General features: G+C 36.8%; 1 protein-coding gene across 2 annotated transcripts in view; it reads right to left on the bottom strand.

Moving 5' to 3' along the window:
- Window positions 1-17960, bottom strand: part of DNAH6 (dynein axonemal heavy chain 6) — a 248852-nt gene that overhangs the window by 196419 nt on the left and 34473 nt on the right. For both annotated transcript variants that reach the window (XM_019756389.2, XM_074332256.1), the window contains 4 exons: window positions 5426-5560; window positions 5221-5332; window positions 4450-4567; window positions 2368-2536 (listed from right to left, as the gene is read on the bottom strand). In XM_019756389.2, coding sequence (XP_019611948.2) covers window positions 2368-2536; window positions 4450-4567; window positions 5221-5332; window positions 5426-5560 — 534 coding nt within the window. The remainder of the gene's footprint in view (window positions 1-2367; window positions 2537-4449; window positions 4568-5220; window positions 5333-5425; window positions 5561-17960) is intronic.

Genomic DNA, 17960 nt, shown 5'->3' with positions numbered 1-17960 from the left:
TTGAAAAACTACATAATGTAAAACTCTCCTTGAAAAAACACTATCACAACAATATAAAACTTCTCTCCTTGAAAAAACACTATCAACAAAACAAAAGGCAAACAACAAACTGGAAAAGTATATTAGTAATGTATAGAGCAGATAGAAGGCTGGTAATATTTAAATAGAAATATACTTGATAAACTCAATGGAAATATATATTAATAAGATAAGTAATGCATAAATAGAAATGTACTTAATAATTAATACATAAAGAGAAATGTACTTAAATATAATAATTAATACACAAATAGAAATGCAAAGGACATAATCTGACATTTCTTAAAAGAAATATACAAATGATCAGTCAACGTCCTCCACCCAGGACACACTGGGTAGTAAGTGGCAGACCCAGATCTTTCTGATCATCACACCTATGCTCTTATTCCTGCACTGGGGCAGCAATTAAAGGATGATTAACATTCAAAAGCAGTGATATACTACTTGCATCCATTAGATTGACAAAGATAAAAATGAATGATACTATCTAGTGTGCACGTGGGTAAAAGCTCATTCTCAAACGTTAGGAAGTTTGTAAATTGACACAAAACTTTCTGAAGAGTTATGCATCAGTATCAATCAAAGCCTTAACAAGTGAGCATGTTTCTCCCTCATCAATTCCACAGCTAGGAATTTCTTCTAAGGGGAAAAAAAAATCAGATGTGTGTGAAAAATGTACAGGTAACCCCCGCATAACGCGGCACTTCTATAACACAGTTTCGCTCTAAAACGGTTCGAGAATTGGGGAAAACCATCGGAAAACAGGACATCCTAGAACACGGTTTCACTCTAACACGGTCTGAGAATTAGAGAAATCCCTGAACAGCACAGAACGTAATAAAAGCTTACTAGTGATGGCAAAGAAAACATTATTTAATGCATATTATTATGTTATACTTTTGGTGAAAATTGCTTTAATAAAGATATTTCTCTTAATTATAAAAATATAATAGTATATTTAAAAAAATTTTTGGAACCTAACCCCCTTTTTTATACTAGTTCTTTGTTTCATATAACACGGATTCGCATAACACAGCATTTTAGGAACCGAACAACCATGTTATACGGGGGTTACCTGTATAGACAAGGATATCCTTTGTAGCGTTATTTGGAGTAGTGAGAAAGTGATCAATAATAGAAAATTATTTACTATTATTTACAAGATGTATAGTACATTTCTATGTGAGAATATTGTGTGAAAAAATTCATATTGACTTGGGATACTTTTCATAAAGTATTGCTAGTGGAGAAGCAGGTGATAAATCAGTAAGTAAAGTATGGTACTCTTTTCCCCCTTGGAAATAGTTAACTTTGGATAGCAGAGGATGATTTATCTTTGTATATTTCTGTGTTTTTCAAATTTTCTGCACTAAGCGTGTATTATTTTCATAATTAGAAAAATAAATGTGACAGTATTTAGAAAAAGGAAGAATTGAGAACAGGGGTGGAGAGGAAGTAATGAAAAGGAGTATACAACTAAAATTCAACTTTTGGAGTAAAGGAAACTATAGCAAAGAGCATCATCCATCCTTGAAACTGCATAGTTGAGTTTCCTAGGGAGGAAGTTGGAATGTGGAGGTAGGAAGCTTGATGAAACCAGGAAAGCATGTTTTGCAGTGTTTTTAGGTATCTGACATGAAGTTATTACCCAGGATAGAGTTGGGGAAAGCTTATTGGGAAACGTGGATATGAGATAATATGATTTCTCTCTTAGTTATATGAGATGAGACTACTCACTCAAATTTGTACTACTACATTTCAAACAATTCAAATTACTCTGTGTCTCTAAGATCAACTTCCTCCCAAGAGGTTATCCACTCAAAGCACAAAGGTTTGCTTCCCTGATTTGCCTCTTCTCACCTCTAAACTATTGCTTGCCTCTCATTTATACCACTCCCACTGCTTCTCTCTGCCAGTTCCTGCCCACGATGACCCCAAACTATAAGCTTCTTGGGGACAAGGATCCTGTCTATGCTTTTCATCACTATGTACCCAATACCTAAGGTAGGGATTGGTCCACCCAATGATAGAGTAGGTACTTAAGAAATATTTTGTCAAATGAACACATGAATAACCTTTAGCAAATTCCTATGAGAGAGAGAGCAACATTCAGCACAACGGATGCTTTCTCTATTATTAGATATTTGTTGGTATGCTGATTTTCATTCTGCCATTCCATCTGCACACAGTAGGCTCTCATTATACTGTGAAATACTTTAATCTGTTCCCCTGTTTTTTCAGTACACAGAAAATAGCATAATCCATAGTGCCTAGTAAGCATTCAATAAATGCTAACCAATGAATTTTCTTAATTTCATCTGAATATACCTTTTTATCAGTGACTTCAGGCTTCTCTTCAGTAATCCATTTCTGAATGACATCTACTGAAGGTGTTCGTTTCAGCTTGTCAGTGAGATGATTCAGAAGAGCGTTAACAGAATTTACTGTTAGGACGTGCATTGTGTTCTCAATTAGGTAGTCATTTAGACGAATAAAGCTTGAAAAGAAAAGAAAATACAGCTTTAGTTTTCTATATTCACTGTATGTGTTTGAAAGTAGCTCTAAAGCAAATATTTACATTTTAAACTATCACTTCTCTTTTAATTTTCATTTACATTACAATATCAGAGATTTATTGTCCAAAAGAGTTGTTTTTGGACATTCTTCATTTTAAAACACAAATATATAGCATCAATTTAGCTAGGTGTTCAAACTACTCAATAGCATATTAACGAGCAATGTATTTGGTATGGAAAAAGCACCTAACTCATCTAGGCAAAAAGGCCATAAGATTTTTTTTTTAAGATGCTTTAAAGAAGAAATCAGTAAATACACATCGATAACTTACATTCTAAAGGTACATGTGTGAACTACGAGATATTGGATTGATGTTGTTTGATGGCAATTGTTAACCCAAAGATGCAAATTTTATGTGTCTTTACTTGAGTGCTAGAATGCAGGCTGAGTCAGCAAGGCATTGAGAATGACTGTTTATTCTGCGTAAGTGGAGCCCAAAGGGCTTCTAGTACCAGTAGGCTTATGATGGTGGTCTCAGAGGCTGCTTCACTGACTTCTGTTGTGACACAGACATTATTAACATATTAATCTCATATATAAACTGGTGCACCAATTAACATTTATTAAACAGACAGGTGTAAATTTGGACTAAGTTAGTGAGCACTGAGTAACAATAATCAGTGTTTTATAGTGTCACATACATTTCAGATAATGCTTGGTGGTTTTGTTTGCAAGAGTTATTTGTAGTATTGAGGCTTTAGAATAACATGAAATCCAAACTCTGGAATAATGTTAAGACCCAATTGGGTAAGCAGATGGCAGAGTTAACCCTAATGAGGGAAAGTCCGCCAGTGAGGCCCTGGAAGAGAGACTTTCCTCCTTGGTCCCCATTTGCAAAACCTGCCTTAGGGAGACTGCCTTTGTGTGGCAATGCAGCTGTGTACAAATCTTTGTGTGCCTGATGTTGTACGGTAGCCTGCTCCATGATCCAGGCTGGGCTAGTGGAAAACAAAGACTTAGAGATCAAAGAGGAGTTCTTGGTCTTGAGATACAGCCTCCACTCTCTACCAGCTCCCCACTACCAGCAGCTGCTTTGCTGGGGTGGGGGCGGGAGGCAGTTGGAGGAGTGCAGGCTTCTGAGGCATGCATTCAGATTACCACATCCTCTTCGTCCCTCATCACTATTAGTGAATCCTTTGATAAAGGCTTTAACTTTTAATGAAACTTAAGAAAGATGGATGCCCTAATTTTTTTTTTTTTTTTTTTAAGATTTTATTGGGGAAGGGGAACAGGACTTTTTCTTCAAGTCAAGTTGTTGTCCTTTCAATCTTAGTTGTGGAGGGTTCTGTTCAGATTCAAGTTGTTGTTCTTTCAGTCTTAGTTGTGGAGGGCGCAGCTCAGCTCCAGGTCCAGTTGCCATTGCTAGTTGCAGGGGGCGCAGCCCACCATCCCTTGCAGGAGTCGAACCGGCAACCTTGTGGTTGAGAGGACATACTCCAACCAACTGAGCCATCCGGGAGCTCAGTGGCAGCTCAGCTCAAGGTGCCATGTTCAATTTTAGTTGCAGGGGGAGCTGCCCACCATCCCTTGCGGGAGTTGAGGAATTGAACTGGCAACCTTGTGGTTGAGAGCCTGCGCTCCAACCAACAACTGAGCCATCCGGGAGGCAGCTCAGCTCAAGGTGCCGTGTTCAATCTTAGTTGCAGGGGGCAGAGCCCACCATCCCTTGCGGGACTCGAGGAATTGAACTGGCAACCTTGTGGTTGGGAGCCCACTGGCCCATGTGGGAATCGAACCGGCAGCCTTCGGAGTTAGGAGCACGGAGCTCTAACCACCTGAGCCACCGGGCCGGCCCCGCCCTAATTTTTCTTAAAAGAAAGAATAGTCATTTACCATGTGAGCCTCATGCAATGATTCCTTTTGCTGGCCTGCTCTGTGTATGTCATTTTCTCAGACTCTGCATAAGCAGTCATGTCAAGGAGACCTCCACTGTCTCGCATTTTACCATAACCTAAGAACAGCAAAAGACACAACAAGAATTCTTGTGTAAAAGTTCCACTTTTTCCTCCAATATGGATTAAAAGACAAATGCAATTCAAAAATAACACAATACTTTGGTTCATGAGGTATTTTAAACACCAGAAAACGGTCCAGTTAACCAAAATAATTTCACATCAAAGGATTTCAACTCAACAAAAGACAGTACACAGTTTATTAACATGCTCTTTAACAGGATATGTTCTGTGTGCCATGCCACCTCCTTCCCTTTTCCACCTGCATTTTAGTTATTCTTTAGAGTCCATGCCAGCTGGGGCCAATCCTGAGATCTATCCAGTCCTTTTATTTTAACAAACCTATTGTTTGTGCTAGTAGGTTGGACATACCTTTAAGCACCGAAGCTTTGAGTCCACTATAAAATGCTCATGAAATAAAGGTTCTGTAACCAGTTTAAAAATACTACACACAAGCAGAGGTAATGCAAGGAAAATGCACCATTTACTATTTCTCCCCCTCTATAATACACATTGAATTTATAATCTATTAAGCAAGTATGGAAGAATTGAAAAATAGGGTAACCATTTAAACTTAAGAAAAGTAAAATAAAAAGAGTTAATTAGAAAGCCACCACTTCTGATCTATTAAAGTTTTTCTCCCCCTTCCTACCCTTATACGTCTGGTCATCAGGAGTAAATCCAGCAGCATTCAGAGAAAGGCGGCAAGCTTTCCCGACCACATCTTTCGCCTCATTTCGAAATTCGTCCAGGAGCTCAGTCACCTAGACGTTGATGACATGTATAATTAGTGATACTGAAGTAGCAAAGATAGGGAAAAAAAAAAAATCTTAGAACTTACAGACAAAATTCCTTACCTCTTCTAGCCGTATGGCTTGTACAGTCTTAAATTCTTTCAGGGTGAAGGTGTGACCTTTTCCAATATAACAAAGTCTCATAAAACTCAATTGATAACACAGGTCATTTATTTTAAGAAGAGCTGGCCGCAAATACTGAATCAAAAGATGAATATGTCATCATTTAGTTAAAAAAAAACACACCTGTTTTTTAAAAGTATAAAGATATTTGGAAAGCAAGGATACTTATTAAGAAAAATAAATAGCTTTGTATGTTACGTTAGCTACAAATACAAGTGCATATATTAAACAGGAACACTTCTAAAGTTTTGTTCTAAAAGTATTCTTTGAATTATCAGATTTGTCTGAATTTATTTCTTTTTATTTTGAATACATGTCTTTTTGCTATGAAATTGAGGGCAAGTAACAGAGGATCTGCAAATCTTAAATTTCACTAGGTTTGTCCAATGGCCACAAAAAGATTCTTTGTGTTACCTTTAAGACTTTACAATGTCTAGTCACCATGATAATGGAGGGGCCCATCTATTGATCTAAGAAGTTATGACATAGACCAAAGACAAATTAAATTTTCAGTGGATAAAAAGTTGCTGAAAACTGACTATGCATAGTGAACACAGAATGTAATATATAGATGATATATTATAGAAATGTACACTTGAAACCTACATAATTTTTCTAACCAGTGTCACCCCAATAAATTTAATAAAGATTTTTTAAAAAAGGGGGGCGGCCGGTTAGCTCAGTTGGTTAGAGTGTGGTACTGTCAGCAAGGTTGCTGGTTCGATCTCCACATTGGCCACTATGAACTGCACCCTCCACAACTAGATTGAAACAATTACTTGACTTGGAGCTGATGGGGCCTGGAAAAACACACTTAAAGAAAAAAATTTTAGAAAAAGAAAATTCAGTCACTATTAAAAAACCTATTTTGCAATGTGAGCTGGGAGAATGAATGAAAATATTTGTGAAATTCTGTTATATAATCTTAATCTTTCTCTATGCCACCATCATAAATCAGAGTTCTAGGCTGTTGGCTTTGAAGGAATATGTTCTAAGAATGTTTTAAGGCCATCTGTCTGACTGCTAATCTAATTAAAGGAGGAGCAGTTATATTATATAAATAAAATTAACATTAATTTATTTGTATGTGACACTGGTTTGTGTATTATATACTTTTCTAGGAGTTTCCAAAACAGGACAAACAACAGTTATTCAAACCAACATTTAGTGCATTTATTCTAAGTACAAATAAAGGGAAATTGTAATTAGTAGAGTCCTAAATGAAGAGAGATTTGTGAGAAAATACCTGGGAAGTCACATAGTCCTTAAGGTTCATCTCATGAGGGAATTCGCATAATAAAAAAGAAGCAAAAGTTTAGAGGCTAAGTCCATGAATTGAAATGAGAAACTAAAAAAGCTAACAGGAGTAGGATGAGAATGTAATCAAATGGAGCAGTGAAAGCAAGGGAGTGTGCAGTACTCTGGAGAAAGTCCTTGAAGCAAAAATACAAGTTCTATTCAGTAAAGGAGCAAATAGTAAGGATCCAGGTGGAAAGCATAACTGACATTGATGGTCTTCCAAAAAGTGAGAGTTAGACAGTGGGGAATTTTTTGGAAGAGAAAATATAAGAATTTTTTATATTTTATATTTACAAAACACCTTCAATCTCTCTTATTTTCACAACAGCTTTCACATTTTGTCTATAACCTAAATACCTGGTTGTCAGCATAAAGGACAAATGTGAAAGCTGTTGTGAAAATAAGAGAGATTGAAGGTGTTTTGTCCCCAGCCCCTTTTGTTGTTTCTGCTGTTAGCAAATTTCAGCAGATCTGCATTAGGTGGTTCATTCTTGGGCTGTTATATCAACAGTAAACATTGAAGGGGATAAAGAGTAAGCATTCTTTTAAGTTATCAGCAGGATTGTCATTTTGATGGTGGGTTTCAATATGTAAAATATGTAAAAAAATTGAGATAGCTATAATTTTAGCTGTCCAGGACACTTTCTCTGACCTACCAACAATTATTCTGGTGATAGAATCCATCTTTCTTTGGGGAAACTCATTACATGGTTTTGGTAACGCTGACTCCTTTCCTTCTTCATCAGAGGAATGAGGAATAGGCACATATCCAGGCCTGGCTTATCAAAGTACTCCTAGCTGTGCAGTGATTGGTTCAGGATTGGGCATGTGGCCAAGCTGAGCCAATAAATGTTCTCCCCAGAATCTCCAGCAAGAGATATTCTCCTTTTATTAAAAGAGCCAGCAGTAACTATAGCGGCAGGTGGTGTTCATTTTAAGAGCCCAACAGAGAATGAAACAGACACAGATATATAGACCTGAAAGATGGAAAGAGGAAAAAAATAAAGATGACAAGATATCATTTGAACTTCTGTAATCAGACATGCATAAAGGTATTCACCCCTTAAATTTCCTTATTATATGAGCTTTTCTTTGTTGTTGTTGTTGAAGGTCATTTAAGTTGAGTTTTTTGCCAGTTGCATTGAAATTAGTGCCAGTACTTCAGAGATGTAAAATCAATGTTATTCATCTGGGAGTTGGTGACTGAGTCAGAAAACCTATGGGGAAACATTTAACTTTGGAAGATAAATGCAGAAGAGCTGCATGTGCAGGACATCTACTACTGTGTTTCCCCAAAAATAAGACCAGGTCTCATATTAATTTTTGCTCCAAAAGACACATTAGGGCTTGTGTTCAGGGAATATCATCCTGAAAAATCATGCTAGGGCTTATTTTCCGGTTAGGTCTGAATCTGAGGGAAACACGGTATGTAATGCTCTCTTACTAAAACTGAAAGACAGAGAAGCCCTACATATTATGTAGAATCAAACACAGGGAAGCAGCCAAAACGAGGAGACAAAGAAACGTTTCCCAAATAAAAGAACAAAACAAAGGTTCAGAAAAAGAACTAAACAAGATGGAGACAAGCAATTTACTAGATGCAGAGTTCAAAACACTGGTTATAAAAATGTTCCATGATCTCAGGGAAAATATCAACAAAGAGAAAGGAAACATAAAAATGGACATAAACAGCATAAAAAAATCAGAAATAAAAAATATAGTAACTAAAATGAATACATTAGAAGGAATCAACAGTAGATAAGATGAAGCAGACGATCGAATCAGTGATTTAGAAGGTAAGGTAACAGTAAACACTCAAACAGAACAGCAAAAAGAAAAAAAAAGAAAAATGAGGAGGGGGCGGCTAGTTGGCTCAGTTGGTTAGAGCACACTGTTCATAGCACCAACATCACCAGTTCCATTCCCACATGGGCCAGTGAGCTGCGCTCTCCACAACTAGATTGAAAACAATGACTCCACAATTAGATTGAAAATAATGACTTGACTTGGAGCTGATGGGTCCTGGAAAAACACACTGTTCCCCAATAAAAAAAAAAATGAGGAGCCTCTGGGACAACATCAAGCATACCAAACATTCGCATTATAGAGGTACCAGAAGGAGACGAGAGAGAGCAAGAAATTGAAACCTATTTGAATAAATAATGACAGAAAACTTCCCTAACTTGGTGAAAGAAGTAGACATAAAGCCCAGGAAGCACAGAGAGTCCAAAACAAGATGAAACCAAAGAGGCCCACCAACACACATCATAATTAAAGTGCCAAAGGTGAAAGACAAAGAATCTCAAAAGCAACAAGAGAAAAGCTGTTAGTTACCTACAAGGGAACTCCCATAAGACTGTCAGCTTATTTCTCAACAGAAATTTTGCAGGACAGAAGGGATTGGCAGGAAATATTCAAAGTGATAAAAAAAAGCAAGGACCTACAGCCAAGATTACTCCATCCAGCAAGGCTGTCATTTAGAATCAAAGGACAGATAAAGAGCTGCCCAGACAAGAGAAAGCTGAAGGAGTTTACGACCACCAAACCAGTATAATACGAAATGTTAAAGGGACCTCTTTAAGAAAAAGAAAAATCTTGGTCATCAAAATGGCAGCGAGGTGAGCCTCTGGAAATCTCCCCTGGAATTTACAACAAATTGAAAAACTATAACTCCACAAAGGACTTCCTGCACAGCAGACAGGCAAGACGAAGAGTCTCACTACTGAATTCACCTAAAGGTGGGCGAATCGCTTGAGCAGGGGCTGAAGGAAGGGAGAAGTGCAGAGACGGAAACACGGGGGCGCAGGACGCAGACCTAGCTCAGTGCTCCGAGCTCGCTGCATCCCAGAACTACCGCAGCTGTGGGAGAAGGAAGAACTCAGACTGCTAGGGCTCCGCTTATGGCCCACAGGGCTGAGGGGACAGCATATAACACGGCTGAACCCAACGCTCACGGCAGAGACCTCGGAGAAAAGACTGAGGGAAGAAGGCCGAAAACGGTGGTTTAAGCCCTCACTGCCACAGAGAATGGAAGCCTTAGGCACTGAGACTAGCCACCCCCTCCCTACCCTCCCGAGGGTTGCCCTGCCCCCACCTGCCCAGTGCTAGAGGCGGAACAGTAGCAGTGTCAGATCAAAAGAGCAGAATATTTGCAGTTCTGAGAGCTGTGGTCCACAGACACAGATTTGCAGCCCAGCTGGTACCAGCAAAGGGGAGGGAGCTTTGGAAGCAGGACCAGCTGTGGTGGTGGTCGCCACCATTGCTCTGGGCCACCTCTCACAATTCACCATACCCCTGTCCCCACCTATCTGGGTGGATCCCTGCAGGAGTAAACAGAACTGCTGAAACACACAGGCTCTGAATCTGGTGCAGGAAGAGATTTGGAACTTCAAAAGCTCTCCGCATCCCCACAGGGACACGGTGCCCTATGACCCAGGTGAAGTGTTAACAGAGGAGAAGCCCGCCTTCCCGGGAATCTCCCTATTGTGTGAGAAGCTGGAATAGTGCAGAGAAAACATAACACTACAGTGTGAGAGAGAAAAAAAGGCTGCAGTCGGAGAGAAAATAAAACATTCTACAAACACGTACTGGAAAACAAAACGAAGAACTCTTCCTATCAACCTGTTGCAGAACACACTCCTGCAGATGTCTAGGAAGAGAAATAATGAATCATTAATTGCCATGAATAACCAAAGCAACAAGACAGCTCAGAAAGAAAGTAGAAAGTCTCCAGAAAATGAACTTAAAGATATGGAAATATGTGACTTAAATGACAGAGAATTCAAGATTGCATTTCTTAAGAAGCGCAATGAGATGCAAGAAAACACAGAAAGGCAGTTTAATAAACTCAGAAACACAATCAAAGACAAACATGAATATTTTACCAAAGAGATTGAAATTTTAAAAAAGAACCAAATAGAATTTCTGGAGATTAAGAACTCAATAGAAGAAATGAAGAATGAAATAGCCAGCTTAGGTAGTAGAGTTGACCAGATGGAGGAAAGAATCAGTGACATCGAAGATAGAAACCTGGAAATGACACAGATGGAAGAAGAAAGAGACTTGAGACTTAAAAGAAATGAAAGAACTCTACAAGAACTTTCTGACTCCATCAGAAAGAGCAATATAAGAATAATGGGCATACCAGAAGGAAAAGAAAGAGAGAAGGGAACAGAGAATATATTCAAACAAATTGTTGATGAGAACTTCCCAAACTTGTGGACAGAACTGGATCCTCGAATCCAAGAAGCAAATAGAACACCTAATTACCTCAATCCCAACAGGCCTTCTCCAAGGCACATTGTATTGAAGCTGTCTAAAATCAACGACAAAGAAAGAATCCTCAAGGCAGCCTGGGAAAGAAGACGGTAACCTACAAAGGAAAGCCCATTAGAGTATCATCAGATTTTTCAGCAGAAACTCTACAAGCCAGGAGGGAGTGGAACCAAATATTCAAACTATTGAAAGAGAGAAATTATGAGCCAAGAATAATATACCCAGCAAAAATATCCTTCAGATATGAAGGAGGAATAAAGACCTTTCCAGACATACAGAAGCTGAGGGAATTTTCTAATACGCAATCTGCACTACAAGAAATACTAAAGGAGGCTATTTGACCATTATTAACAAGGACAACTTGTGGCAACCAAAACATAAAAAAGGGGAGAGCAAAGGCCTGAACCTGAATATGGGAATGGAGAAAGTAAGCGTGCTGAAGAAAATGGAATACTCTAAATATCAAACTTTCTTTTATGTAAACTTAAGGGTAACCACTGAAAGAAAATCCAGAAATGAAATATATACTGTAATAAAAGAAGAAACAGAGGGAAACATCATAGAATACCACCACACAGAAATAATAGATAACAAAAAGGAAAAGAAACAATGGAGACACAGTCTTACCAAAAAAATCTAAAGATAGAATGATAGGAAATCCTCACACATCAATAATCACCCTAAATGTAAATGGACTGAACTCACCAATAAAAAGGCACAGAGTAGTAGATTGGGTCAAAAAACTAAACCCAACAATATCCTGCCTCCAAGAGACGTATCTCAGCTACAAGGACAAGCATAGACTCAAAGTGAAAGGGTAGAAATTGACTCTCCAAGCAAATGGTATACAGAGAAAATCAGGTGTAGCCATAATGATATCAGATGAAACAGACTTCAGGGTGAAAAAGGTAACAAGAGACAAAGATGGATATTTAATAATGGTAAAAGGGACTATACAACAAGAAGACATAACAGTCATCAATATTTATGCCCCCAATCAGGGAGCACCGAAATATACCAAGCAACTACTAACAGAACTAAAGGGAGAAATTGACCAAAACACAATTATACTAGGGGACTTAAATACATCATTGACAGCTATGGATAGATCATCCAAACAGAAAATAAATAATGAAATAGCAGCCCTAAATGACACATTAGATGAAATGGACATAATTGACATTTATAGAGCACTTCATCCTAAAACATCAGACTATACATTCTTTTCTAGTGTACATGGAACATTCTCAAGGATAGACCATATATTGGGACATAAAATCAGCCTCAGCAAATTTAAGAAGATTGAAATCATACCAAGCATATTCTCTGATCACAAGGCTTTGAAATTGGATATCAACTGCAAAAAGAAAGCAGGAAAAAACACAAATACATGGAGATTAAACAACATACTTTTAAAGAATGACTGGGTCAAAGAAGAAATTAGAGGAGAGATCAAAAGATACATAGAAACAAATGACAATGAAAATACATCCTACCAAAATTTTTGGGATGCAGCGAAAGCAGTTTTAAGAGGGAAATTTATATCATTACAGGCCTATCTCAAGAAACAAGAAAAATCCCAAATAAATAACCTCATGTTACACCTTAAAGAACTAGAAAAAGAACAACAAGTGAAACCCAAGGTCAGCAGAAAAAAGGAAATAACAAGAATCAGAGCAGAAATAAATGAAATAGAGAACAAAAAGACAATAGAAAAAATTAATGGGACAAAGAGCAGCTTCTTTGAAAAGATTAACAAAATTGACAAACCCTTGGCTAGACTCACTAAGATAAAAAGAGAGAAGACACTAATTAACAAAATCAGAAATGAAAAAGGGGAAGTTATCACGGACACCACAGAAATACAAAGGATCATCCAAGAATACTATGAAGGACTATATGCCACCAAATTCAATAACCTAGAAGAAATGGACAAGTTCTTAGAAACATATAGCCTTCCAAGGCTGAACCATGAAGAACTGGAAAATCTAAACAGACCGATCACCAGTAACGAAATTGAATCAGTCATCCAAAACCTTCCCAAAAGCAAAAGTCCGGGACCAGATGGCTTCACTAGTGAATTCTACCAAACCTTCAAAGAGGATCTAATACCAATCCTGCTCAAACTCTTCCAAAAAATTGAAGAAGAGACAGTACTCCCTAACTCATTTTATGAGGCCAACATTACCCTGATACCAAAACCTGGTAAGGACAGCACAAAAAAAGAAAACTACAGACCAATATCTCTGATGAATACAGATGCAAAAATCCTAAACAAAATTCTAGCAAATCGAATGCAACAATGCATTAAAAAGATTATTCATCACGACCAAGTGGGGTTCATCCCCAGGGCACAAGGATGGTTCCACATCCGCAAATCCATCAATGTGATACATCACATAAACAAAATAAAGGACAAAAATCATATGATTATATCAATTGATGCAGAAAAAGCATTTGACAAGATACAACATCCATTTATGATTAAAACACATAATAAAATAGGTATAGAAGGAAAATTCCTTAACATAATAAAGGCCATATATGACAAAGCCTCAGCTAATGTCATAATTAATGGTGAAAAACTGAAGCCCTTTGCTCTACATTCAGGAACACGACAGGGCTGTCCCCTATCACGTCTGCTTTTCAACATAATGTTGGAAGTCCTCGCCAGAGCAATCAGGCAAGAGAAAGAAATAAAAGGCATCCAAATTGGGAATGAAGAAGTTAAATTGTCACTCTTTGCAGATGACATGATGGTATATATAGAAAACCCTAAAGACTCCACCAAAAAGCTATTAGAAACAATCAAAGCATATAGTAAAGTTGCTGGCTACAAAATCAATGTACAAAAGTCCATTGTATTCCTATATACTAACAATGAAATCTCAGAAAAAGAAATACAAAAAAAAATTCCTTTTGCAATTGCAGCAAAAAGAATAAAATACCTAGGAATAAACTTAACCAAGGATATGAAAGACCTATATGATAAAAACTGTAAGACATTTTTAAAAGAAATTGAAGAAGACACAAAGAAATGGAAAGACATTCTGTGCTCATGGATTGGAAGAATCAACATAGTTAAAATGGCCATATTACCCAAAGCAATATACAGATTTAATGCAATCCCCATCAAAATCCCAATGGCATTTTTTAAAGAAATAGAACAAAAGAATCACCGGATTTGTTTGGAACCACAAAAGACCCCGAATAGCCAAAGCAATCTTAAGAAAAAAGAACAGTGCCTGAGGTATCACACTCCCTGACTTTAGCTTGTACTACAGGGCTACAATAATCAAAACAGCATAGTATTGGCAGAAAAACAGACACGTAGACCAATGGAATAGAATTGAGACCTCAGAAAGAAAACCACATAAATATGGACAGATAATTTTAGACAAAGAAGCAAAAAGCATACAATGGAGAAAAGACAGCCTCTGCAATAAATGGTGGTGGGAGAATTGGAAAGCCACGTGCAAAAGAATGAAACTGGACTGCTATCTGTCACCACGTACCAAAATTAATTCAAAATGGATCAAAGACTTAAGCATAAGACCTGACGCAATAAACTGCATAGAAGAAAACATAGGTAGTAAACTTATGGACCTTGGGTTCAAAGAGCATTTTATGAATTTGACTCTAAAGGTAAGGGAAGTAAAAGCTAAAATAAATAAATGGGACTATATCAAACTTAAAAGCTTGTGCACAGCAAAAGAAACCATTGGCAAAATAAAGAGGCAACCAACCGAATGGCAGAAGATTTTTGCAAACAGTGCCTCCGATAAGGAACTAATATCCAAAATATACAAGGAACTCATGCAACTCAACAACATAAAACAAACAACCCAATTGAAAAATGGGCAGAGGACTGAAGAGACATTTCTCCAAAGAGGACATACAAATGGCAAATAGACATATGAAAAAATGCTCAACATCACTAATCATCAGAGAAATGCAAATCAAAACCACAATGAGATATCACCTCACCCCAGTCAGAATGGCTATCATCAACAAGACAAATAGTAACAAGTGTTGGAGAGGCTGTGGAGAAAAAGGAACCCTCATACACTGTTGGTGGGAATGCAGACTGGTGCAGCTGCTATGGAAGGCAGTGTGGAGGTTCCTCAAAAAATTACAAATAGAATTACTGTATGACCCAGCAATCCCTCTCCTGGGTATCTACTCAAAAAATCTGAAAACATTTAGAGATAAAGACACGTGTGCTCCAATGTTCATTGCAGCTTTATTTACAGTGGTCCAGATATGGAAACAACCAAAATGTCCTTCGATAGATGAATGGATAAAGAAGTAGTGGTATATATACACAATGGAATACTATTCAACGGTAAGAAAAGATGAAATAGGACCATTTATGACAACATGGATGGATCTTAAGATTATAATGCTAAGTGAAATAAGTCAGACAGAAAAAGCAGAGAACCATATGATTTCACTGATATATGGTATATGAACCAAAAACAACAAAAGAACAAGACAAACAAATGATAAACAGAAACTCATAGACACAGACAATAGTTTAGTGGTTACCAGAGGGTGAGTGGGGAGGGGGTTGGTAGATGAGGGTAAAGGGGATCAAATATATGGTGATGGAAGGAGAACTGACTCTGGGTGGTGAACACACAATGGGATTTATAGATGATGTAATACAGAATTGTACACCTGAAATCTATGTAACTTTAACTTTACTAACAATTGTCACCCCAATAAACTTTAAAAAAAAGAAAGAAAAAGAAAAGATAAGAAACATGAATAATATAATGACAATAACTCCATATCTATCAGCAATTACTTTAAATGTAAATGGATTAAATGCCCCAATGAAAAGATAGAGTGGCTGAATGGATAAGAAAACAAGACCCTTACATATGCTGCCTACAAAACACTTCAGATCGAAAAGCACACACAAACTGAAAGTAAAGGGGTGGAAAAAGATATTTAATGAAAATAGAAATGAAAAAAAAAATCTGGGGTATCAATACTTATACCATACAAAATAGACTTTAAAACAAAGGCTATAAGAAGAGACAATGAAAGGCTCAGTAATCCCACTTCAGAGTATTTATCCTAAGAAACATTAAATGCTGCTTTGAGGGGATGTGTGCATTCACATGTTCATTGCAACATTGTTTACAATGGCCAAGATATGGAGGCAGCTTAGGTGTCCATCAATGGATCAATGTATAAAGAGGAGGTAGTACATATACACAATGGAATATTGCGCGACCATGGAAGGGAATGGGTTCTTGCCATCTGCAGTGGCATGGATGGACCTGGAGGGAATTGTGCTGAGTGGAGTATGTCAGACAGAGAAAGACAGATACAATGTGATTTTGCTTATGTGGAATCTAAAGAATAAAATAAACAAACAAAACAGAAAGAAACTCATAGAGAACATTTTGATGGTTGCTAGATAGGAGGGAGTTGGGGGTGGGTGGAAAAGGGAAAGAGATTAAGAAGAACAAATTGGTAGTTACAAAGTAGTCATGGGGATGTAAAATAAAGCATAGTGAATATAGTCAATAGTATGGTAATAACTATGTATAGTGCCAGGGGAGTACTAGACTAATCAGGGGAATCACTTCTTAAATTATATAAATGTCTACTAACCACTATGCTATACACCTGAAAAATTAATATAAAATAATATTCAATGTCATCTGTAATTGAAAATTTTAAAAAGTGGGGGAAAAGGTGAAGGGGAATAAGAGGTTCAAGTTTCCAGGTATAAAACAAATAAATCACGGGAATGTAATGTACAGCATGGGAAATATAGTCAATAATATTGTTACAGCATGGTACAGTGTCAAATGGTTGCTGGACTTATCATGGTGATCACTTCTTTAGGTATATAAATGTTGAGTAACTATTGTATACACCTGAAACTAATATAATATTGCATGCTAGCTATATTTTAATAAACACGTTTAAAAATAAAATAAAATATGTATATATTGCTATATTTTAATTACGAAGGATTTTAATTACGAAGGATCTTAATTACAAAGGAATATTCAAATTAATTATATATACTATATGTATATACACACTATTTATGTATATTCCTCATGTGTACTATATATATATAATGAAAAATCCAAAATGAAATTTAATACAATTTCACTTACAATAGTATCAAAAAGAATAAAATATTTAGGAATAAATTTGACAATAGAAGTGCAAAAGATATATTCTGAAAACTACAAAACATTGTTGAAAAAAATTCAAGAAGATCTAAATAAATAGTAAGGCATTTTATATTCATAGACCAGAAAAGATAATATTGTTAAAATGACAATACTTCCAAAATTGATCTACAGATTTAAAGCAATTCCTATCAAAATCCCAAGTGGCTTCTTTGTAGAAATTGATAAGCTGATCTTAAAATTCATGTGGAAATTCAAGGGATCCAGGGGACTCACACTTCTTAATTTCAAGACTTACTGCAAAGCTACAGTATTCAAGACAGTGTGTTACTGGCATAAGAATAGATATTGATCAATGGAATAGAATTGAGAGTTCAAAAATCAAACATTTATGGTCAATTTGTTTTTGACAAGGATGCCAAGACAATTTAATAGGGAAAGAATAGTCTTTTCAACAAATGGTGCTGGATAGCTACATGCAAAGGAATGAAGTTGGACCCCTACCTCACACCATAAGCAAAAATTAATGTGAGATGAATTAAAGACCTAAATATGTTAGAGCTAAAACTATAAAACTATTAGAAGAAAACTTTGGGGTAAATTTTTGTGACCTTGGACTAGGCAACTGTTTTCTGTTTGTTTGTTTTTAGACATTACACCAAAAGCACAAGCGGCAGAAGAAAAAAATGGGTAATACAGATATCATCAAAATTCAGAACTTTTGTGCTTCAGAGGAT

This window comes from Rhinolophus sinicus, linkage group LG05, assembly GCF_036562045.2.
Source record: "Rhinolophus sinicus isolate RSC01 linkage group LG05, ASM3656204v1, whole genome shotgun sequence".
NCBI classification, from domain to species: Eukaryota; Metazoa; Chordata; class Mammalia; order Chiroptera; family Rhinolophidae; genus Rhinolophus; species Rhinolophus sinicus.
Note: the sequence above shows the minus strand (reverse complement) of the source record. Positions and strands in the feature narration are given on the sequence as shown.